Below are 23932 nucleotides of genomic sequence, written 5' to 3' on the forward strand. Positions count from 1 at the left end.
AACAGATGAAAAACAGCAGTAGCTGTTCTGATGTTACTGGGATGGGGTTGGTTAACTAAGCCAGTTGGACAGCTGGATTGTGCTGCATAGTGATGGGAACAGAGTGGGTTCAAATCCTGTACTGACCAATGTCACCATAAAGGCTTTGACCCTCACAAAAGGGCTCTTGTGGTGCAGGGGTAATGTTTCTGCCTCACATCCTTCCTGCTCCAGAGGAGTGTTGTACTATCTCTTACTAGGTTGATGAGGACAATCAAGAGGCAAAAAAGGCAACAGGGAACAGTCCACCTGTCCCCTTCAAGGGGAAACGCCTGAGAAGACAGATGGGTCTCAGTTTGCCAAATTTGGCAACAGACATCATAATAAAACATGACTGGAGCAGTTGGTTAGCTCAGATAGTTACAGTATGATGCTAATAGCACAAAAGATGTGGGTTCAATTCCCTATAATGCGCATGGTTTCTAGCTTCCACGCCAAACTTCAATTCAAAGGTTAAAGAAACTGCAGATGCCAAAATGCAGGAATTTCTAGCAAAACTCAGCAGATCTGGCAGCGTCTGTACGCAGAAAGCAGAGTTAATATTTCAGTGGGTCATTGGACCCTACACATTGACTATACTTTCTGTCCACAGATGCTGCCAGACTTGCTGAGCTCCTCCAGCAATTTCTGTTTGTATTTTTAATTCTAAGGTCTTGTGGTGCAGTGGCAGTGTCTCTCAGGCAGGAGGCCCGGTTTCAAGTCCTAGTTGCCCCAGGTAGGCATTGTATATATGTCTAAACAAAGAAAAATGTGCTTGGAGCAATCCTGAGGACTACCAGGTTAAAGTTGTCACATAGAAGTAAAGGCCGTGAGCAATTCAAATAAAGTGGTGGCTCAGAACCTTGCAGATGTGTGAAATTTGATGACAACATTTTTTGGAAAGATGTTTGATTTGGTATAAACTGATTTTGTAAGAGCATCTGGAAAAAATGAAGTCACACAGAGAGGATTTGAACTCTGTGAGGTCCCTTTGTGCTGGTGATGTGTGACCTGAGCAATGTTTGAGATTTAATTTCAATTGGAATTGCATCAGCCTTTGAGATACCTCTGTAATTACTGCAATACACTTTGAAATAGAAAGCATGCAAATTAACTGAGGTTAACATGTTTGAGCCTATTTTTTAAAAACGCTAATTTTTTATGATTTTAGTGGCATCGTGTGAATTGTAATGATTTTTTTATGGCACTAGGAGATTGTCAGATCTGCAGAAAATAATCACAATGTTCAACACTGATTCTGCACTTATGATGGCCTTGAGATACACAATTCAATTGTTATCCCTATTCATGTGATACAATAAATTGTTGCAAATGTAGCTTATACTGAAGACAATTTTGAACAGAAACTATCAGAGCAGGAGATGGCCATTCAGCCCCATGTGCCTGCTTTCCATCACAAATTGACCATTTCATTTCAACTTCACTTTCCTGCTTATACCCACATGCCTTGATGCTTTTCAAAATAAACTGTTGTGGCCTCAAGGCTTGTTCTTTTGTCATTGTTAAGGTCAGCATTGTCTACCCATCTCTCTTTGCCTTCAGAAAGCCAGTCATTCAACTGCACCTTTCTATCCAATGGGCTCGCTTGGTTGATGTACTGAGCATCCATCACAAGCTATTGCTTCCTTGGGTCTCTTAAAGAATGTGGAAGCTTCCTCCAGATGCTGTGCCTCCACTTCTCACAGCAACAACACTTCCACTGACTCTTCCACTCATTCCTCCATTTCCACTTCTAGCCTGACATATCTCACCCTGCGTATGGTTGCACAGTTGCAGTTGGGTGGAAGTGGCTAATGATCAGTGCTGCATTGATGGTATCTCAGTCTATTGTCTGCAATACTGCTTTTCTCCCAGAAGTTGGCTGGCTGTTGATGGATAGGAAGTGCTGGGGACCACACTCAGTTATAACGTGAGTGAATGATGCAAGCTGGACAGCACAGCTATTCTCTCTCTGTATCCACAGCTTATGTGTGCACATGAGCAGAAAGGCATCTGTTTGCTGCCCATTCATCAGCATTGGTATTAGATCCAACAAAGTCCAAGTCCCAGGAGTCACAATTCGTCTGGTGGCAGGTGACCAAGCAAGACAAACCTGGGCCCCCAGCTCTTTAGGCAGAGAGAACAGGAGTCACTTAGAGGAAGCGGTTTCTGAAGTCTTGCAAGAGTGCCCTTAAAATATCACACTTGACCTCTTTGAGAGTGTGAACTATTCTTCAAATGGGAGGAGAGAGGATCTGCTGCAAAAGCCAATAATTTTATGTGAGGATGGAGTATCCAAACAATTGGAACTGGAGAAATAATAACAGGGAAGCAGGGCATGGCAGAGGAGTTGAATAAACACTTAACACCTTTACAGTAAAAGACACCATTAGCTAATGACTAAATATTCAGGGAGCAAAAAGAGGTGAGGGAATAAATGCAATTACTAGCACTAGACAAAAAAAACCCAAGGGAAACTAAAGGAAGCAAGGCCTGACAAGTGCCCTGCACCTGACTGCATGCATCGGAGGTTGGGATGGGAAATAGCCACAAAGATAATTGATACATTGATAGCAATCTTCTAGGAATTCTTAGATTTTGATAAAGTTCCAGAGGATTGGAAAACTGCCAATGTAACACCTTTATTTTAAAAGGGAAAGGAAAAAAAATACCAGTTAGCTAAATGTCGATCGTTCAATTCTGTTAGAAAGGAGTCAATAACAGGCCTTTTAGAAATACGTGATATGATCAAGCTGAGTCAGTGCAGTCTTGCAAAGGGGAAACATACCTTACAATTCGATTAGAATTCATTGAGGAGGTAGCAAACAATCAAGATAAAGGGGAAGTAGCAGATGGAATATGTTTGGATTTTCAGCAAACATTTGTAAAGCTGTTACACTTTAGGCTACTTCATAAAATAAGAGCCCACAGTACTGGGGTGCTATATTAGCATCGATAGAGGATTGGCTTACTCACTAAAGAGAGAAGTTAGGATAAAGGGGCATTTTCAGGATGGCAACCTGCTATTCCACAGGGATTAATGCTAGTGCCATGATTATTGATATATATTGACTTGAGTGATGAAAGTGAATGCACCATTGCCAAATTTGCAGATGACACAAACATGGCTGGGGTGGGGGGAGGTGGTTTCAAAGGCAAGTGGGTGAGAATGACAAGGAGTCTACAGAGGGATGTAGACAGGTTAAGTAAGTGGGCAAAACTTGGCATACGGAATATAATGTGAGAAAATATGAGGTTATGCATTTTGGCAGGAAGAGCAGAGGAGCTGAATTTTATTTAAGTGGAGAAAGACTGAGGAAGGCTACAGCACACAAGAATTTGAGAGTCCTGTTCCCTGAATCACAAAAAGATAACATCCAGGTTCTGGAGATATTAGGGAAGGCCTGGTGGAATGCTTAACTTTATTGCTAAAGCTAAGGAGGTCTTGCTAACACTATATAAGGCACTAGTCAGACCACAGCTGGAATACTATGACAACTTTGGGTGTCTTATTTAAGTAAAGATATCATTGTATTGGAGGCAGTCCAGAGAAAGTTCACAAGGCTTATACCAGACATATATGGATTGCCTTGTGTGGCAAGATTGAGAAGGTTGGGTCTTATACACATTGGAGTTTCCAAGAATAAGAAGTGAAATTTTGAAACACGAAAAATTCTTAGAGGACTTGACAAGCTCGATGCAGAAAAGTAGTTTCCCATTGTGGGAATGTCTAGGACCACAGGGTATCGTCTCAGATTAAGGGTCAGATATTGCAAAGCAATGATATTTATATTCATTCGCAGGATGTGGGCATTTACCACCTACCCCTAACGACACTCGAGAAGGAAGGTGGTGGTGAGCAACCTTTTTGAACCACTGTGGTCCACTTGGGTTTATATATACACCCACAGTGCTGATGGGAAGGGATGGCCAGGATTTTGACCCAATGAGTGCAGAAACAGTAATATATACCTGTGCCTGGATAGTATGTGGCTTAGAGGGGAACATGCTGGTGGTGTTGCATGTGTCTGCTGCCTTTGCCACTCGAGAGGCTGAAATGTGCTCACAAAGGAGCTCTGGTGAATTAATGCCAATAACACATGCTAAAGGGTCTAAGTTCAGTGTATGGATCTGTAAAGTGGCTCAGACTGGGATGACTTTGACTGCAATCCATGTTACACCATATGCCCCTGGAAAAGGGAGTGAGGAAAGTAGCTTTAGAAAAGCATCATGGAAGCACATGAAGAGAGTGAATGATGAAAAATAGACAAGAACATCATGAGCAGCACAGCTGAAGGAAATGGGCAATAACACGGCACCAATAACTGAGCACCCACTGCCTGATATGGGTGCCAGCCCCACAAACCTAGCAAAACTGAACACTGGGCATGTGGTACTACAAATGGAAAGACCACCTTCTTCTCTCTCTATGCCCAACTTCACCCAAAAAGGGATCATGTCTGGGCTACAATGAAAGGAGGATTGAATAAGATGAACACTAAGTGGACAGGGGAGGTCAGTAATCAATTGGAAATGACTGGAATTGAGTGTTTCAGCCCTAATGAAATCTGGACTGGCAGATTTTCAGTGGCTCTGAGCTCTCCCCATGCCCACTCAAGCAGGGACTGAAGAAGGGATAAAGTTTCTCGGTGAAGAGGTCAGTGAAAGTGTGGAGGTGGGACATGTCATCTGCATTGTAGAAGGAAACCTGGCCACCCTCATAGTCCAGATAGACCCCAATTTTGCGGGGTCTGGTGTGGAGCTTGAGGGGGGTGCGAGGCACTGAGCCTGCCTTGTAATCATGGCCGTTCCTCAGCCAGACGATCCAATAGCCAGCTTGTGGAACGGCTGTGATGTCCCCTTTCCTGTTGATGGATTCCTTCACCACTCCCACGTCCCACTCGGAGCTCTCTCCCACCACCACCTCCCAGTAGTGTCTCCCTGACATGAATCCTTGGGAGCCCAGCACGCAGAGTGAAGGGTTGAACCTCTCCGGGGTGTCAGGGAGCTCTTGCTGTTTGTTTGCGTATCTGACAGTGGTCAGGTCTTCTGATATGAGGAGCCATGAGTGAGCTGTCTCAGGGTTCAGTGTCACTGATGCCGGAACTGGTAGAGAGAGCAAGAGAGAAAGAGAGTGAAAGATAACATGAGAAACCAAGCAGATTGCAATACTTCAGCTTCGATTTATCCAAAATCTAAAAGATTTTATTCGACAGGCATTACGTTATACGTTATACTTTACTAAGAAATTACACACTGCACAAGCTTGAAATTTGAAATTTAACAACACAATTGTCATTAGTGCTCAGCGGCCTGTGGAGAGGAAGAAACAGAGTTAATGTTTTCGGTCTGATCACTGATCATTTTTCAGAACAGGAAACCGTTCGAGGTGAAACTAATTGAACACAGATTTTAAAAAATGCAGAGGCAGAGAAGTGGGGTTGGGTAAATACAACAGGAAAAGTGTTGGCAAGGGTGGAAGGCAGGAGAGATTAAAAGAGGAAAGTGATGATAGTGAAAGACAAAAGGAGATAGTAATGGGATGAGAACAGAAAGGGAAGATCTGGAGGAAGGCAACAGGACCATTACTCGCACCAGCTGTTGGCTATAACTAGCTGGTGTGTCTCAGATAGAACTTTGAGCCATTCAGCTGTACAGCATGGAAACAGGCCCTTTGGTCCAATTCTTCCATGCTGACCTGCTTTCCAAAATCAATCTAATCCCATTTGCCGGCATTTGGCCCGAATCCATCTAAACTTTTTCTATCCATGTACCTATCCAGATATCATTTAAATATTGTAATTGTACCAGCCTCTGTGCTTCCTCTAGTAGCTCATTCCATACACACACTAACCTCTGCATGAAAAAGCTTCTCCTTAGGTACTTTTTATACCTTTCCCCTCTGATATTAAACCTTTTGCTTCTAGTTTTGATCTTCCCTACCCTGGGAAAATGGGAACCCTTGGCTAATCACTCTATCCATGTTCTCATGATATTGCAGACCTCTGTAAGACTTGTTTGTGAAAGGCCTGCCAAATTATACAACAAAAATTTGACTGTAAGAGCTGGTATGACCTGTCAAAATTGGGCAATTCCCTTTCCACTTTTACTTACCAAAATATGTAAATTTATTATTTTTCTGCTGCAAATATTCTCCCAGGCGATTTTGTTTTTGTAGCATATAATGGTGGTTTTATTCCCGTCAAAGCCATCACACACCCATTCAAAACTCCACATGTGAGAGTCAAGACAAGTTATAAAATGGATTAGAATATATTAGCGATAGGGTAGAGTTGAAGTGTAACCCAATGGAGACGCGTGAGGTTGAAAATTTATTATCAGAGATGTTGAAGGAGTACGTACTCAAATTATGAATTACAGAGGACACTGGACATGAATTAGGCAGGCAAAAACACCTTAAGGAGCGAGCTTCCACACCAATGCCCCACCCACTGCTTCCCATGACCACCTTCTGCCCTAGGTCTGCAGAAGTCATATTGGACTTTAAGACATCTACAAACTCACACTAAGAGCGGAAGAGAATCATCGACATCTGTGAGGGATTACTAATGATGACAATGTTCAAATCCAACAGGATCTGGACAACATCAAGGCTTAGGTTGACAAGCGGCAAGTAAATTTTGAGCCATGCAAATGCCAGGCAATAACCACGCCTAATAAGTGACAATCTGACCACTGCCCCTTGGCATTCAGTGGTGTTACCATCTCTGAATCCTCGACTATCGACAGCATTATCAATGAGCAGAAACTCAACTGGGCTCACCACATAAACATCATCGCTACATGAGCAGAGAGTGAACCTGCACTATCGGAGAGTGAACCTACATCAGCAGAGGGTGAACCTACATCAGCAGAGGGCGACCCCACACTGCGAATCAGGAAATCTACACCATCAGCCAGGGAACATATACAGAAAAGCAAACAGACAAAGAGAAACAGAGTTAATACTTCAAGTCCAATGGTTCTTCATCAGAACTCAGATTTCCAGTATCCACTGTTTGGTTTTATTTCAGTGTCACCCTTCGCAGAAATGTTTTTAAGTGAAGGGTTCTTCCTTACAAGCACAAGGCTAAATGATGCTTAAACAAATAAAGGGACCACAAATAGCATGGGTTCAATCAGATAAGCGTTTGCTGAATCTCAAACAGACCCCCTGCCCTAGGCTATTCCCAGACATGTGTAAAATCCCAACTTTTGGGATGAGCTGGCCAAGGTAAGACCTTAAGAAGGAGCACACAAGACAGTCCATATCCGGAATTACATTTTCAAAAGGGCTCTGTTTCAAAATGACACAGTAATGCTTTCTCCCCATTCTGTCTTCCAAATAGGAAACATAAAAAATTGTTGACATGTCAACGTTCGCCTGGTAGCCACACTTAGTTACAGTACATGTACAGCTGGTTCAGTCAGTGTGTAACAATGTTTTACATTTGTTCTCCAACACTGTATATTGGTCAAGAGCCTTGCAGTTCCTGCTCATTGAGCGGGGTCATAACTTAGCCTTGAGGACAGGAACATGGTAAATTTTGGTGGACGCTCATTTATTCTGACAGCTCGTGACATACATTTAAGCAGAAAAAATGTTGTCAACATGTAGGACAAGGTTCCTCAGTTTGTCAGACAACCTCCCAAATGAATGAAAGTTGGAATGGTTCAAGGGGGAAGGACCTCTCACCTGGGCTGATGCTCTCTGCCATTTCCTTCCAGGCAGTATACTGCAAAGGTCCTCGGAATATTCCCATTGGCAAGCGGTCAGCAGCCAGGAGAAGCTGGCCTGAATCCTCGCTGATGACAGAGAACAGCAACATTACACGATGGAAGTGACGGCGAGCGGATGTGTCAGGTTGCAGTAAGTTCACAGGAGCACATACCTCATCTGTTGTTCAGCTTGATCCTAAAATACAACAAACAGGAGGGACCTGAGTTCCAGTGGATGATGGTGCCAGGTGAAGCAGAAGGGGGAAAGATTCATACACCAAAACCAAGCACTGAATCACATCACCAGAACTATGAGGAGGCAGAAATGGAAGATGGCCACTCAGCCGTCTCTCTCCAACCTGTTCTGCATTGAACTATGATGGTTGTTCTCTGATCTTACCTCCAGCCATCCTGCCCCTCCCAACCCTGACTTGGTTCCACAGCTTTTCCTCAAACAAGAATCAGTCTTGGATGTGATTCAATTGTTTTTTTTCTCATGTGTGTGGAGAGATTTCCATTCTCATTTGAGTGAAGAAATGCTTCCTGAACTCATTGTTGAATGATTGAGCTCCACATGTAAGGGTTTGCATCTTGTGTCACACTATAGATACCGTCAGGATTTGTCATTGAGTTATACAGCACAGAATAGGCCATTTGGCCTATCAAATCTGTGCAGCTGATTTACATTAATCCCACTGAGTGTGTGCAGTATCTCTAAAGCTTAAATAGATGCATCGAGTCCTGCCTTTTAAATATTGTTACTGGGTCCTGCTTCACACAGAGAGAGACTGTGTAAAAACTAAATGCTCAGGTAAACACATCAAGGATCTCGCAACATCTCCAGCCAGAAATCTGGGTTTCACTAACTCTTCACAGATCAGGCAAGAAAAGATTGAGGGCCTTGTGACTGCCTTCTCTATATGTTCAAAGAATGAAAGCTGATTTCATTGAAGCTAACAGAACTCTCATGGGCGAAACAGGGTGGATCTGGAAAAACAGGCTCCCCTCACAAAGGGATTGAGAACTGGGGGACCACAGACTCAGGATAAAGATTTAGGGCTAAGATAAGGAGGGATTTCTTCTGAATCTTTAGAATTCATTACCCTGAGGCCCGTGGACGTTCTGCCAGTATGTTTCATCAAGACAGGGATCATTAGGTATTCAAGACCTGAAGGGATAAAGGACTACTGCAGGAAAATAGCTTTGAAATGGAAGATCAGCCACAATCTAACTGAATAACAGAGAACATAGAACATAACAGAACAGTACAGGCCCTTCGGCCCTCGATGTTGTGCCGACCTGTCATACCAAACTGAAGCCCATCTAACTTATACTATTCCATGTACGTCCATATGCTTATCGAATGATGACTTAAATGTACTTAAAGTTAGTGAATCTACTACCGTTGCAGGCAAAGCGTTCCATACCCTTACTACTCTCTGAGTAAAGAAACGACCTCTGACATCTGTCCTATATCTTTCACCCCTCAGTTTAAAGCTATGCCCCCTCGTGCTCGCCGTCACCATCCTAGGAAAATGGCTCTCCCTGTCCACCCTATCTAACCTTCTTATTATTTTATATGTCTCAATTAAGTCACCTCTCAACCTTCTTCTCTCAAACGAAAACGCCCTCAAGTCCCTCAGCATTTCCCCATAAGACCTTCCCTCCATACCAGGCAACATCCTAGTAAATCCCCTCTGCACCCTTTCCAAAGCTTCCACATCCTTCTTATAATGTGGTGACCAGAAGGTTCAAGGGGCTTAATGACCTCCTCATATTCCTGCCTCCCACCATCTGTAGCCTTGCCCTTGCCAAGCATTTCTGGAATTCTGTCCTGCAAGGGCTTCTTACAGCCATATGACTGAGTTTCTGTAAGAGTACATGCTGTCTTTTGGATATGATGTTAAATTCAGGCCCATCTGCCCATGTACTTAGGCCAAAAACATCCTGACATGATGGAGGAGACCAGCAGTTATCTCTCAGTGGGAGGTTTAAGAGTTTTCCATCGACCACAATGATGCCAAAAGGATAATATGGTCAATGCCTTATCTTCATGGGATCTTGCTTTGTAAAATCAGTTGCTGCATTCACTACACAATGATAGTGACTACTCTTCAGAATAATACTTCAATGGCTGACATATCTTGTGGTCAGTGCTACATTCCAGACAAAACCCATCCGTTCAAGCATTAATCACCTGCCCCAACTTTCTCCATTGGTTGTGAGTCAATGATTTATGGTAAAGCTGATGCTGGGCATGACACAAAGCTAAATTGCTGTTGCAGTCTTTTGGATAAGAACCCGTGTAGGATGGGTCTGTAACAGAGCTTGTGGGTTCCCTTGCTCCCAGGTGTGTGAGAATTTCAGTGGAGAGAAGGAATGGTGGAAGTGGGGAGAAGGAGAAAGGTTTTCTTTCCCGTGTTGCTCTCTTGCTGTTTGAAGAGGGTTTGGGGGGGTGGGGGCAGGGTGGAGGCATGGATTTACTGCTCTGGGTGACGGCGACAATTACCTTTAGGAAGGCGATGGTGTCTTCCTTGTCCAGCTGGGTCTGCGATCTCGACAGCTTTTCCTGGATGTTATTCAGGTTCTGCTGGATGTCCAGCAGGTTTCTCTCCAGCTTGTCCGAGATAATCTCCACGTTCTCCTTCAGCTCCAAAACCAACCGCTTCTCCGTTCGCATGAGGATCTGGTGCATCTTCGCAAACTCGGACGTAATGAATTCCTGCAGCTGGCTCGTCTGATCCTATAGGAATGACAACTTTATCATCAGAGCCCAGATAAAAGGAGGAGAGGGCGGCAGACAAGAAACAGGGGGGTACAGGAGGGGAAATGCATGAGAGGAGGGCAGATTGAAAACTTACCCCAACCTCTAAAACGTGCTTCTGCGCTAGTTTAGCTTCCAGGAGCGTGGACTTGGCCCAGAGAATGTCGGACAGGGATTTTAGCTTTTCCTGAAATTCAGATGCGGAGGGTGAATGAGTTTGTTCACAAATTGAAATGTGGGGGAAATGCCACTTTAGGAGGTGGCTGGATCTGCCGTCACACCCATCGAACCCCACCCTCACATAAGCCACCAGGAGAGGGTCATTGTTACAGATGCACCAAATTGTCACAGTCAAATTGTTAAAGTAGGACAGTCAGCCCTTCTTGTTGGTACTAGCTCTCTGAATGAGCAATGTGCTCAGTACCTACTCCCTGCCACATTCTTCCTTTTCAGATGACAGTCTAATTCCCTTCTGAATGCCTCAACTGAACCTGCGTCAACCATTCTCCCAGGTAGTGCATTCCTGATCCATTCGTTCTGTAAGAAATTTATTCCCATTTCCTGTTGTTTTGGCTTCCTTGACTAATTATGTTAAAATTCAGTCCCCTCATTTTTAATTTTTTTGCAAGTTTGAACATTTTCTCTCTTTCTCCCCCTGTCTCTGTAACTGACACTCCTTAACTTTGGAATTGTTCTCTTGAATTGAGAATCATATGGTGGATATGTCCACGAATGCTCGTCGACAGTTGATTGGTGTGAAGTTAACTTTGCTCCCTCACCCGTTGGGAAAATGGGGCGCACGCCAAAATTACACCAGAGCAGACTCAATGGGCCAAATGGCCCACCTTCTCCTCCTACATAGTCTTATGGTTTTACAGCCACGTCCTGTTAAATAGAATGGACATGTGTTCCCGCAATACTAGGCAGGGTAGATATAGGAAGGATGTTCCCAATGACCAGGGAGTCAGAACCATGAGCCACAGTACAAGGATATGGGGTGAACCATTTAGGACTGAAGTGAGGAGAAATGTCTTCACCCAGAGAGTGGTGAGCCTGCGCAATTTGAAACCACCGGAAGCAGTCAAGGCCAAGATACTGTATGATTTCAAGATAGAGTAGGATATAGCACTTGGGCCTAAAGAAATCCAAGGCTGTGGGGGGAAAGCAGGGACAGGCTATTGAGCTGGATAATCAGCCATGGTCAGAACGAATAGCAGAATAGGCTCACAGAGCCGAATGACCTGCTCCTACTTCAATGTTCCCATATTTTCTGGAAGAGTCACTTTGGATTCCTTGCCTCACAGATGTTACTAGAGTTGAGCTGTGTTTTTATTTTGGTTCATGGTCCCAACACTTACTGCTTTTCTTTCAGATGTTCCAGCATTTTTGATTCTACAGGAAAACGTTTTGATTTTTTTTCTTTTATTATTTTCTACCTTGTACATCTCCACTGCTTCACTGATGAGCATGAAGTTGTGGGAGCGGTGATTCTGACCCTCTCTGCTGTCCAGGCACATCACACAGATCAGCTCCTTATCTGTCTCACAGAACAGTTTCAGCTCCTCTCGGTGTTGCCCGCAGTAGAAGGGGAGCTGCCTCTGCTCTGTCCCGGGGCACGGATCTGCAGCCCCGGGCTCCTGGGGACGTGGCCTGGGGCTGGCTTCAGCTTCCTGTTCGCTCCGCTGCCGGCTTGCTAGATGGGCTCCGGTTCTACCCTCCTGCTGCTGGAAGAGGCTGCGAGCCCGCTCCGCCAAGTTCCCCAGCGCCCGGTTCGGGCGCAGCCTCCTCTCCTGGAAAACCTCCCTGCACTCGGGGCAGGAGCTGGCCTCGCTGTCCTCCCAGTAGCGCTGGATGCATCCCTGGCAGAAGTTGTGGCCGCAATCCAAGATTACCGGTTCGGCGAACAGATCCAGGCAGATCGGGCAGTTCAGGTACTCGGCCAGACCCTCCTCCTGCTGCCTGGAAGCCATCGGCCGCGGCTCCGACGCAAATTCCGCCGTTAGTTTCCCTCTGCGCCTGAAATCATGTTTGTTCCTGACGCCGGCCGTGCGGATGAATCCGAGAATGACCCTGAAGCACAGCAACAAACTGTTAGTGCTTGGGATGTGCGATTCTATTGGCTGCCTATGTGGTGCTGATTTTATTTTGCTTTTGTTTTTTTAAAAAAAGCAAGTTCTGGATTATTATTCTAATCCGATATTTTCACAATTGAGTTTTGTTTTGTCGTTGTTATAGAGTTGTACAGCACGGAAACGACTTGTTCATGCCGACCAGATATCCTCAATTAATCTCAAAACATTTGGCAGCATTTGGCCCATATCCCACTAAACCCTTCCTATTCGTATATATTCATTCATCCAGAAGCCTTTTAAATGCTGTAACTGTACCAGCCCCCACCACTTCCTCTGGCAGCTCATTCCATACACACACCACCTCTGCGTGAAAAAGTTGCCCCTTTTAAATCTTTCCTCTCTCGCCTTAAACCTAGCTCTCTAGTTTTGGGCTCCCCTACCCTAGGAAAAGACATTGACTGCTCACACTATCCATGCCCCTTATGATTTTATAAACGTCTATAAGGTCACCCCTCAGCCTTTGGTACTCCAGGGAAAACATCCCCAGACTGTTCAGCCTCTCCCTCTAGCTGAAACCCTCTGTACTTGTGAACACCTTTGCAAATCTTTTCCGAATCCTTTTGAGTTTAACAACATCTTTTCTACAGCAGGGAGACCAGAATTGCATGCAATATTTTACTCATTCCTGGGATGAGGCCTTCATTTAAATATAGCTTATCCCTATTTGCTGTTGAGCGGAGCGGCTCGTTTTCAGTGGGCATGCAACAGCCAGTGCCATTGTTGTTGGTCTGGGGGGTCCAGGTTGGGTCAGGCTAACAGATTACCTTCCCTCGGTAATGTTTGTAGACCCAATAGTTTCTTTTTAAACAACATTCAATGATAGTTTTCTTACTGAGTTAAGATTTGTAATTCTAGAGTTTATGAATTTAGTTTCAATTTCACTAGCTGCCCTGGTGGGATTGGAATCCACCTTCCTCAGAAATCATTTTAGAAAAAGCCAGGAAGGTCTGAAGCAAGGCACACAGATCAGCCAGCATCTGGCCAGAGAGAAGAAGAGTGAGTGTTTCAAGGCATGTAGGACTGTTCTTCAGAATTGAAGGGCCAGCAAAATCCATAGGTTTTATGCTGTTGATACGGAGGGTGGAGGAACAAGTGGAACTGATGGTGTGGATGCTCCAGAGAACAAAGGAGCAAAGGAAAGTTGATAATAGTAGAGAAATGTTATGGTTAAAATGTGGGTGTTAATGGCAGAGAGTAGCTGCAAGGAGGTGGAGGGGGGTGGAACGGAAAGGACCTCTGGAGCTCTGGGTTATGTGTGCACTGATTTTGTTGATATAGTAATTTCTGCACACAGAGGGGCCTCAGAACTATCTCGCTTTTTCCTCAACCGAGGATTATCCATCACAATGATTGACAAGACCATTGTCCGACCCATCTCCCACACTTCTGCCCACACCCTTTGTCTTCCCTCCCACAACAGTAGAGTCCTCCAGTCCTCATTTTCTCCCTCACCCGCACATTCAAAGGATTATAAGATGCCATTCCTGCCGCCTCCAGTGGGATGTCACCACCGGCCACATTTTTCCCTTACCGCCCTTGTCAGTCTTCTGCAGGATCCGTTCTCTCTGGCACTCCCTGGTTCACTCCTCCCTCTCTCCCCATACCTCTATGGCACCTTCCCATGCAATTGCAGAAGATGTAACACTTGGCTGTTAACCTTCTCCCTCCTCACTCTCCGAGGTTCCAAGCAGCAATTCACCTGGAATTTCTCTGCACTTTTTCTGTAAATGTAACACTACATTCTGCATTCTGTTCTGTTACCCTGAGGTACTTATGTAAGGTACAATTGCCTGGTTAGCACGCAAAACAACACTTTTCACTGTATCTCAGCACGTGACAATAACAAATCAAATCAAATCACAATGTGGTCTCCTGTACATTGGGAAGATGAAATGCAGACTGGGCAACTGCTTCACAGAATGCTTACATTCTATCCGTAGAAATGACACCAAGCTTCCAGTTACCTGCCACTTCAACACTACCCTCATCCCCATCCCCTCCGTGTTCCCTGGCCAATACCTCTGTCTCGGGCCTGTTGCAGTGCTCCAGTGAGGATCAGCACAAGCTGGAGGAGCAGCCTCCCATTTTCAATTTGGGACCCTGCCACCTTCAGAACTCAAATTGAGTTCATCAACTTTAGAATCTGAACATCATCTTTCATGTCCTATACCTATCACATCCCAGGTCCTGTCATCCCATGGACTGCTTTCAGCACAGCCATTTTCACCCACTCATATGTCCCCATTATCAGCTTTACTTTATCCTGAACTGACTATTATCCATTTCGTTTGTCACTCTAACTATAATTTTCTCTCTGTTCAGGCTCCCTCTCCTTTTCCTCTCACTCCATCCCCCCTACCCCCTGTGATCAGCATAAATAGCACCTTTTCTTGGTTACTGTCAGTTCTGAAGAAGTGTCACTGGGCCTGAAACAATAACTCTATTCTCTCTCTGCAGATATTGCTAGACATGCTGAGTTTCTTCAGCAATTTCTGTTTTTGTTTCAGATCTCCATATCCGCAATTCTTTGTTTCATTAAAGGAGAGACCATTTCTCCTTTGGCTGATTTAATTGTCTTAGCATCTCAGATTAATACCTGTATATTCTATTATCATTTATAAGGATACTGAGGGCACTAAGATGATTGGAATATGGATGAGGTAGGGATTGAGAGGAATTTGTAAAGAGACACTGTATCACTCTGAAATGGAATGCACTGTCCAATAGATGTATAGATTCAGTCGGAACTTTCAAAAGGCAATTTGTGGTCGACACAATGAGGGAAGTCTAACAGGGCTATGGAAAAGAGCAAGGAAGGTGGGAATACTGCATATCAGAGTGCCATCCAGGGGCATGATAAGTCAAATGGCCTCCTCCTTGCTGTATGATTTCAGTGATAAGTCCACAAATGGATTTGTGTTAATGCTGGCACTCACCCATACAAGGAGCAGCCCATAAAATAGGATAAGGTTTTGATGGAGACTTGGACAGACGTTGTCTGATAGCCCACCTCTGAGGGTCTGTCTGATGTCTGGAAGGAACTGATCTGAGGGCTACAAATTGTAATATCAAATACAAAGTGGCTGGACCTAAATGATAATATGGGAGATGTGTAAATCTGGCAAAGTCCATTGGTGACGTTTATATTAGTTTGGATTGATAGAATGGTTACAGCACCGAAGGAGGCCATTTGACCCATTGTATTGGAGTGGGCATTCTGCAGGAAGAACTCACCTTGCCCCACTGCCGATTGGAGGCGTTCCTCGTTACCCTGCAAATTTTTCTCTTCTGATAATGATTCAATTCTCTTTTGAAAGGCTTCAGTCAATCTTCTACCACACACTCTTAACTCAAAATTTTCAGATCCTAACCAGGTTATCCACTAAATTCTTTTGTTTCCTTGCATTGCCCTCGATTCCTTTGCCAATCTTCTCAAATCAATGTTCTTTGGTTCTTGATCCCTCGAATAATGGGAACAGTCTCCCCTTATTTACTCTGTTCAGACCCCTCTCGGTTTTTAACACAACCTGGAGCTGGATGAACACAGCAGGCAGTAGAGAGCTGATGAAGGGTCTGGGCCCGAAACGTCAGCTTTTGTGCTCCTGAGATGCTGCTTGGCCTGCTGTGTTCATCCAGCTCCACACTTTGTTATCTTGGATTCTCCAGCATCTGCAGTTCCCATTATCACAGGAAAGATGACGTTCCGGGTGAAGAAGGGTCCCGACCCGAAACATCAGCTTTCCTGCTCCTCTTATGCTGCCGGGCCTGTTCCTCCAGCTCCACACTGTGTTATCTCAAGACTCCAGCATCGGCAATGCTTGCTATCCCTTTCAGTTTTTAATGCCTCATCAAATCTCACAACCTTCCCTCCTTCATGGAGAATGTCACCGTCTCTCCAATCTCCCTGTGTAACACGTTCATTCTTCTGAATCTCTTCTGAATTCTCTCCAATGCCTACACATTCGCCCTCAAGTGTGGTGCCCAGGACTGGACACAGTACCCCACTTGAGGCTGAGCCAGTGTTTTAGTGAGCTTCATTACAATTTACTTGCTATTGTACATGATGTTCCTTACATCCCACACACTGCCATTCACTCTCTCAACGTCTGCTCCTTCCGTTCCTGCACCTCCTTTCGGGCGGTACTCCTTAGATTACAATGCCCCTCCTTGTTCTTCCACCATCTCACATTCATTTTGCATTGAATTTCATCTGTCTTTCGTGTGCCTATTGTTTAACCTACGCCTATACTCTTGAAGTTTATCCCTATTCCCGTTTGCAGTTCACAGTGTTTGCGTCACTGTAATTATGTCCTGTACAGTCAAGATACAAACATTCACTACTATTCCTTTTCGGCCGCTGTCAATTTCTTTTTCTATCCTTATCGCTCTTGCCTGTTGATCCCACGAGCTCTAACTTTGTCCATGAGCCTGCTGTGTGGCACTTCAGCGAACACCTTTTGAAAGTCCACATCGATTGCGTAACGCTCTTCACAAAACTGAAACGTGTTCGTTGTTGTGAGTTCTGAGGAAGGGTCGCCGGACCCAAAACGTTAACTCTGTTTTCTCCTTCACAGATGCTGCCAGACCTGCTGAGCTTTTCCAGCAACTTTTTTTTTCCTGATTTACAGCCTCCGCAGTTCTTTTGGTTTTCTGCTTCGTTATCGTGTTGATCTGGGGTGCTGCTGGCGAGAATAACTCAGTGGAACCATTCTGCCATCTGCTGGTAGCATTGAGAATAGCTCATTGAGAGTTTACCGATGAGGCTCACTAATTTCTTACGGAGTCAGCCCCTTGGATCAGGACAGCATTGCTGAAGAGTGATCAAATCTCGAAAAAACAAGGGAAGATCGATAAATGTTGTTGTGTGCAGACACATCTGACAAGAATGAACGAATTTAAAAGCAGAAGGGAATCTGGGTGAGGCTTGAAAATGCAAGTGCGAGACGGAAACCAGGAAGCCAACGTCCACATAGAGAATGATTAATACTTAAAAGGATTTCTTGGAGGAACAGGATCGTCTACCAGTGCACCTTAAAAGCCCAAAAACAGTCACTGTGAAAGTGAACCAATGGAATGGGTGCGGATGGTCGTCATTTTCCATGTCATGAATCCCCGATGCAGAGAGTGTACGTGTTCGTATCAATAGGGCAGTTCAAAGAGCCTGCTAAGGAAATCTGGTATTGGTAGGGTGAAACTCTGAGACTGACAATTACTGTGAGTCTCACATATCATGTCTCTGAAAATGAATGTCTTATACGTTAAGTTCACCTATACACCATGACTGATGGTAGCAGAAAATAGAATGGACCAATGATGGAGATAGCAGTGTAGGCTTCCCAAATTGATTGAGGAAGATGGGTTAAATGTCCAAATTAAATCTTCTGTGAAGCGACATAAGATTTTGAGGAAACTAGGTCATAATTATGATCGCTGCTGATGGTATTACTGAACAAGTATGATCCTACAGTGTAAACCAGCTTGATAGACCATCAGTCTTATTTTTGCAGTTGTTACTGTTGTCAGTCATCGAACTTATTCACAAAAGACCACCAAAATTCTTTTAATTAAAGAGCACAAACATATTCAGCTGAAGCACACACAGAAGAAAGATTCAGACATTTTCCCAGCACTATCCTTTACAGTTACCCAATCCCAGCAAGCTTTACTTTAACCTTCACTTTAAGATTTCTTATTCAACAGACTTTTCTAGCCCTTAGCTATGGGCCTTGAAAAGGCCTGAAGATTTCTTTCCAGCTCTGATGGCCTGGACACCTTTGAAACTTGACCTATCAATTCTCAACCTAGTGCTTGTATAAACTAAATTCTCAAATTCTGGAGAGTTATGCAAATTAAAATCTGCACTTCTGCTGATTTGACTTCTCTTCTTCTGAACTCATCCCACCAGTAGTCCCTGAGCACATGGCCTTCTGTGTACTATAAAAATTGGACTTTATAAATGCTGTATTAAGTGGAAGTTTGCTCATCATTTAACTGAAAGTCAGCCACTTCCTTGGAATAGTACCCTTTTCCTTCACTGTTAAAAATGATTTTCAGACCCTTTATTTATAAAAGGTCTTCTTCAAAGAATGAAAAACTGAGATTTATTTACCTCTACTTCATAATCCAAACTATTGCATCAAATTGCAAATTATTATAATAACCCCCATCCCACAAAAAGAGATGTCCTGAGGAGGCATCTTCATTTTCTCTTAAAATTTCTCTTATCTACTTTGATAGTTATCATATATTTACATTAAACATGCAAATCTTTTTTATAACAACCATGTTCTACATAAGCCTATTTTGATCATGACATTACAAGGTGTAGAGCTGGAGGAACACAGCAGGCCAGGCAGCATCAGAGTAGCAGGAAAGCTGATGTTTCAGGTCTGGACCCTTCTCCGGACCCAAAACGTCAGCTTTCCTGCTCCTCTGGACCATTCTCCAGACCCAAAACGTCAGCTTTCCTGCTCCTCTGATGCTGCCTGGCCTGCTGTGTTCTTCCAGCTCCACACCTTGTTATCTCAGAATCCAGCATTGGCAGTTCCTACTACCTCTCAGTTGATCATGACATTGTTGGCTTCCACATTTTCCCTTGTCAGAGCAATCACTACCAAGTTGTGTTTTCTTGTTACACAAGTATTGTTTAAGTTGTCTGGCTGTAGCATAGAAGTCAAATAAAGCAGTCTCAGATTTGTATTGTGGAAATGTATGCAGGAAGGTTAGCAGATGGTAAAGTTCCACATGAATACCAGTCAGTACAGATTTAAAGAACATGTAGCATTCGAACAGCCAATGTCAGGCTCAGTGCCTCTTTCTTCATTGAAAAATATTTCCATCACCATGTATTTAATCTGCATGATAAATAACTAATTGGCTGTTTAAGACTCATGTCATCCTATTGTAAAACACTGCACCAACACTGACATCATTGACAAAACAGCCAGTTTAAATGGCTTCTCATGTTATGGTGTTGCTAAAACTGGTGCAACAGCTATAATAATGTTTATGTTGGCAATGGCATTTTGGCATTCAAAATTCTTGCTTTGTTTCAACAGTCTTGGCAAAGGAACCACAACAGCGGTGACATTTGGAACAAACTTGATAAAACCTGCTGATGCCAATTTATTGCACAGTTTCACATTTGGTCTTAGGTACAAGTTGGGGAACTGTCAGAACAGCAGGGAACATTTCACCAGAGAAAGGAAGAACACAAACAGTGCAGATACTGGAAACCTGAGGTAAAGGCAGAAAAAAACTGGAAGCTCTCAACAAGTCAGGAAGTAGTATAGAGACAACTGACAAATTAATGATTCAGGAAAGACAAAGTCACAATGGGTGCAGACCACCTCAAAAATACATGTTCATCCCAAGTTCCACTCCCTGCCATGTCTCCAGAATTACTGCAATGTCCATCAATTTAACCCCATCTGTAATTTTTTAATCAGTCATAGATTGTCCAAAATGCTTGAAGATTGCTCTTTTTCCTTGATAGAATATATCTGGTCCATTCTAGGACCTCAACTTTTCACAATACTTACTAATGACTTGAATGAACAAATAGAGAACAATATAGCTGGGTTTGGAGATGGCATTAAATTGGCAGCCACAGTAAGTCATGACGAAGGATGCAAGAAGCTTCTAAAGCAATTTGGAAAGATAAATTCTGAGGATTAAATTAGGCTGTGGAACATAAAGTAGGCAAGTATGAGATCATTCATGAGAAAGGATAAAACCAAAAGCATGTGAAACTAGGAACCGCAGAGGAAGAAAGAGATTTGAAAATCCATGTGCACAAAAAAGTTATAAAAACAAAAATTGTTGGAAACACTTGGCATTCCAGCTGTGTCTAGGAATTAATATTTATGTTTGGTGACCACTAATAAATAATTGATTCAGTCCTGATGGCTCAGAGGAATCTATTGTTTATTTTGTGTGCACAATACACAAAGCTTAATTTGTGACAAAATTGGAGTATGACAGTAAAGTAGCAATGTGTCACATTTTCCCCTTACCACCCCGAGCTTAATTGCAAATCTTTTCAGACTCTGGTTTGTCTGTCACTGACAGACACTCTTTCTTCATTCTCATGCAGCTGGCAAAGGTGGCAGACGAAGGTCAGTCAATGGATGTCATTGATATGGACTCCCTGAAGGCCTTTTATAAAGTCCCACATGACAGGCTGTTAGCTAAGATGGAAGCCCATGGAATTGAGGGTACGTTACTGACATGGAGAGGAAATTGGTTGTGTGGCAGGAAACAGAGAGTTGGAATATTGGGTAAGAACACAAACTGGCAAGATGTGATGTCCCACAGGGATCTGTGGAGGGGGCTCAATTATTTACATTATTCATTAACAACTTAGATAATGGAATAAAAAAGTCAAATATCCAAATATGCTGACAAATTAGGTGGTATTGTAGTCAGTGTTGATGACAGGATATTGATAGATTCAATGATTGGGCAAAGCTGTGGTAGATGGATCCTAATAGAAGCAAGTGTGAGGTAATCCATGCCAGACTGAAAAGAAAGAATAGATCAGGGTGTATTTTATAAGGCTCAAATTTAAATACAATAGATGTCCAACATAGCTTTTTAAAATGTAATGAACAGATGCCGAAAATAATCAAGAAAGCTAATAGAATGCTGGCCTTCATCTCTAAAGGGCTCGAGTATAGGGGTGCTGACATTAAGCTGCAGTTAGGCAAAACCCTGGTTAGACCGCACTTGGAGTACTGTGAGCAGATCTGGAGCACCATACAGTAGGAAGGATGTTTTAACTCTGAAAAGAGTTCAACACAAGTTTACATGGATGACGCCCGGTTTTCAGGGGTTAAGTTATTAGAAGAGATTATGCAGATCATGCCTTTATTTTCTAGAATTTAGACATTTAGGAGTAATCTAATCGAGCTGTTCAGGATATTAACAGGGAGAGACAGGGTAGATAAGATAGATTATTTCCACTGGTCGATGATTCTGGAATTAGGGGACATAGTCTCAGAATTAGGACCAGACCATTCAGGAGAGATGTTAAAAAGCACTTTTACACACAAAGAATGGTTGAGGTCAAAGACGAATCAATATGACCAATTGTTCAGTTTAAATCTGAGATAGACAATGGGTATCAAGGTTTATGAGCCCAAGGCAAGCACATGGAGTTAGGCCACATATCAGCCATGACCATATTGAATAGTAGAGCAGGCTCAAGGGGCCGAATGGCCGACTCCTATTCCTGTGCATCCCTGCATCAATTAATGGCAATTGTACCCCATCAACACTGAATCCAAGAACTGATTGTTTGTTCTAAGATAAAATGAGGTTAAATTATCACGTGATGGATAAAACAGAATTGATATTATTCATTGACATTCATGGAATCATGTTGTGTAGGAGGCCATTTGGCCCATCAAATCGCTTTGAAAGATCTATCCAATTGGCCCTACTTCCTTTCTCTTATTGCCCTGGGAATAGTTCACCTTCAAGCACTTATCCAATTCCTCTATGGAAGTTACAAAAAAATTTCCTAGACTTTCTGGGTATTCATCAGTGGTGTTTTGCTATTTCTAGGACTTCTTTGCAACTGTTTTGTTTCAAAATAGGGACAAAACCCTCATCTTCCTGGATTGCGACTGTCCGGGGGCAAATCTTCAAGGGGTCTGCGTTTTTACCCCCATCAGCGAGTGAAGAACTGAAGAAGGGATAGACTTTCTCAGTGAATGTGCCAGTGAAAGTATAAATGTGGTTCTTGTTCTCTGAGTTATAAAAGGAGACCTTTCCTCTCTCATAATCCAGACAGACTCGAATCTTTTTCACATTAACACCAGGCTTTGAGCATTTTGATGATGTGTCACCAGCCCTGTTCCTATTCCCATCTTTCAGCTTAACCGACCAGCATCCATTTCCTGGAATTAAGCTGAACATCTCGTTCCTGTTGATGGACCCATTGACTACACCGACTGTCCACTCGGTCTGGTTCCCCACCTCCACCTCCCAGGAATGTTTGCCTGATGTGAATCCCTCCGACGCCAGGACATGGACACAACGAACAAATCGCTCTGGATTTCTGGGAAGCTGCTGCTGTTTCCCATTACAACTCACGGTGCTTAGGTCCTCAGACAGGAGAAGGTCAGGATGGGCTGTATTAGGGTCCAAGGTGATTGGAGCTGGAAACAGAGAGACGTTGATAAAATGTTAATCATACTCACTGTAACTTTCACAGCGGTTTGGAAAATCAATAATGAGCCACAATTTCCTGGGGAAGAAATTGAGAAAGAACAGTGGGAAACGGGAAGCCCCAGCCGGGGGAAAGTTTTAACTGATGGGCACCCTCTGCAGTGAGGATGGGAAAGTCCCATTGCAGGGGGTTAGAGAGATGAGTCCCCTGATTAATTTGTGTTATTCTGTACCAGAACTCCCCGGGATCCTGGGAGAGACAGAGTATAAAGTGAATGAGACAAAGAGTGAGAGATGAGTGTGCATGCATGAGACAGTGTATGTAAAATTGAGACACAGAATGATGGAAAGCGTGTGAAAAAAGTGGTGTTTTAGAGAGAATACATGCATACCTGTGAGACACTGTGTGACAAAGAGAGAGAATTACACACTGTGTATGCAATTAAAAGCGAGACATGGAGTAGACTGTGGAGTGAATTTATCCGCCATCTCAGATCCCATGGAACCAGAGTGGAAGCAAGTCACAAGAACAGAATAAGAAGCCTTTCCTGATCCTGGTGAGGCTGGGGACTAAACAGAGGAAGAATGTACAGTCAGAACAAGTCAGTGTGTGTGTGTGTGTGTGTGTGTTTGTACGTGTGTCTGCTTGTGAGGGTGAGTTCGCGTGTGCATGTATGCGCGCGTGCGTGTGTGTTGCTTGATAACGCTCTTGCCCTAATCTACTTTGCTCAATAACTTCAAAAGACAGTGTCGTTCATTGGCATTAGAGTACGTTACGTACAACTATGAAATGTATCAGCGTGATATTTCCATACTTACACAGCTTTGAGGATTGGATCTTACCACTTGGGCTCCTTACTCCAAAATATTCTTGGCAAAACAATTCAGCAGCATAAATCTGCAGCTCGCACGGTTCGAAATCAGAACGAAAGTGGGGGAAGTATTCAGCAAGCCTGGCTTCCTGAATGCTCCTAGTCATTTCTGGCGATTTGTGTATCGCATTGTATTTGATCGAGAACAACATGAGCCGAGAAAAGGGCTCTGACTATTATCGAAGCACTATCCTTACACAGTTGACCAAACACAATTATTATCTTTACAGAAATTCATCATTGCCGAACAGATA

General features: G+C 43.6%; 2 protein-coding genes across 2 annotated transcripts in view; both read right to left on the reverse strand.

The window, feature by feature from the left end:
* Positions 1-1009: 1009 nt before the first annotated feature.
* Positions 1010-22876, reverse strand: LOC125446519 (zinc-binding protein A33-like). The gene is made up of 7 exons (XM_048520154.2): positions 22839-22876; positions 11938-12571; positions 10599-10688; positions 10247-10480; positions 7911-7933; positions 7715-7824; positions 1010-5124 (listed from the first exon to the last, which is right to left on the reverse strand). Exons 2-7 carry the CDS (start codon positions 12469-12471, stop codon positions 4577-4579), a joined length of 1539 nt encoding a protein of 512 aa, XP_048376111.1. The 5' UTR covers positions 12472-12571; positions 22839-22876; the 3' UTR covers positions 1010-4576.
* The window catches only part of LOC125450601 (uncharacterized), a 506390-nt gene continuing 503060 nt past the window's right edge, over positions 20603-23932 (reverse strand). The window contains exon 12 of the mRNA XM_059639630.1: positions 20603-22796. Within this exon, the coding sequence (XP_059495613.1) occupies positions 22177-22796 (620 nt within the window). The 3' untranslated portion in view covers positions 20603-22176. The remainder of the gene's footprint in view (positions 22797-23932) is intronic.

The sequence above is a fragment of the Stegostoma tigrinum genome, chromosome 34 (genome assembly GCF_030684315.1).
Source record: "Stegostoma tigrinum isolate sSteTig4 chromosome 34, sSteTig4.hap1, whole genome shotgun sequence".
Taxonomy (NCBI): Eukaryota; Metazoa; Chordata; class Chondrichthyes; order Orectolobiformes; family Stegostomatidae; genus Stegostoma; species Stegostoma tigrinum.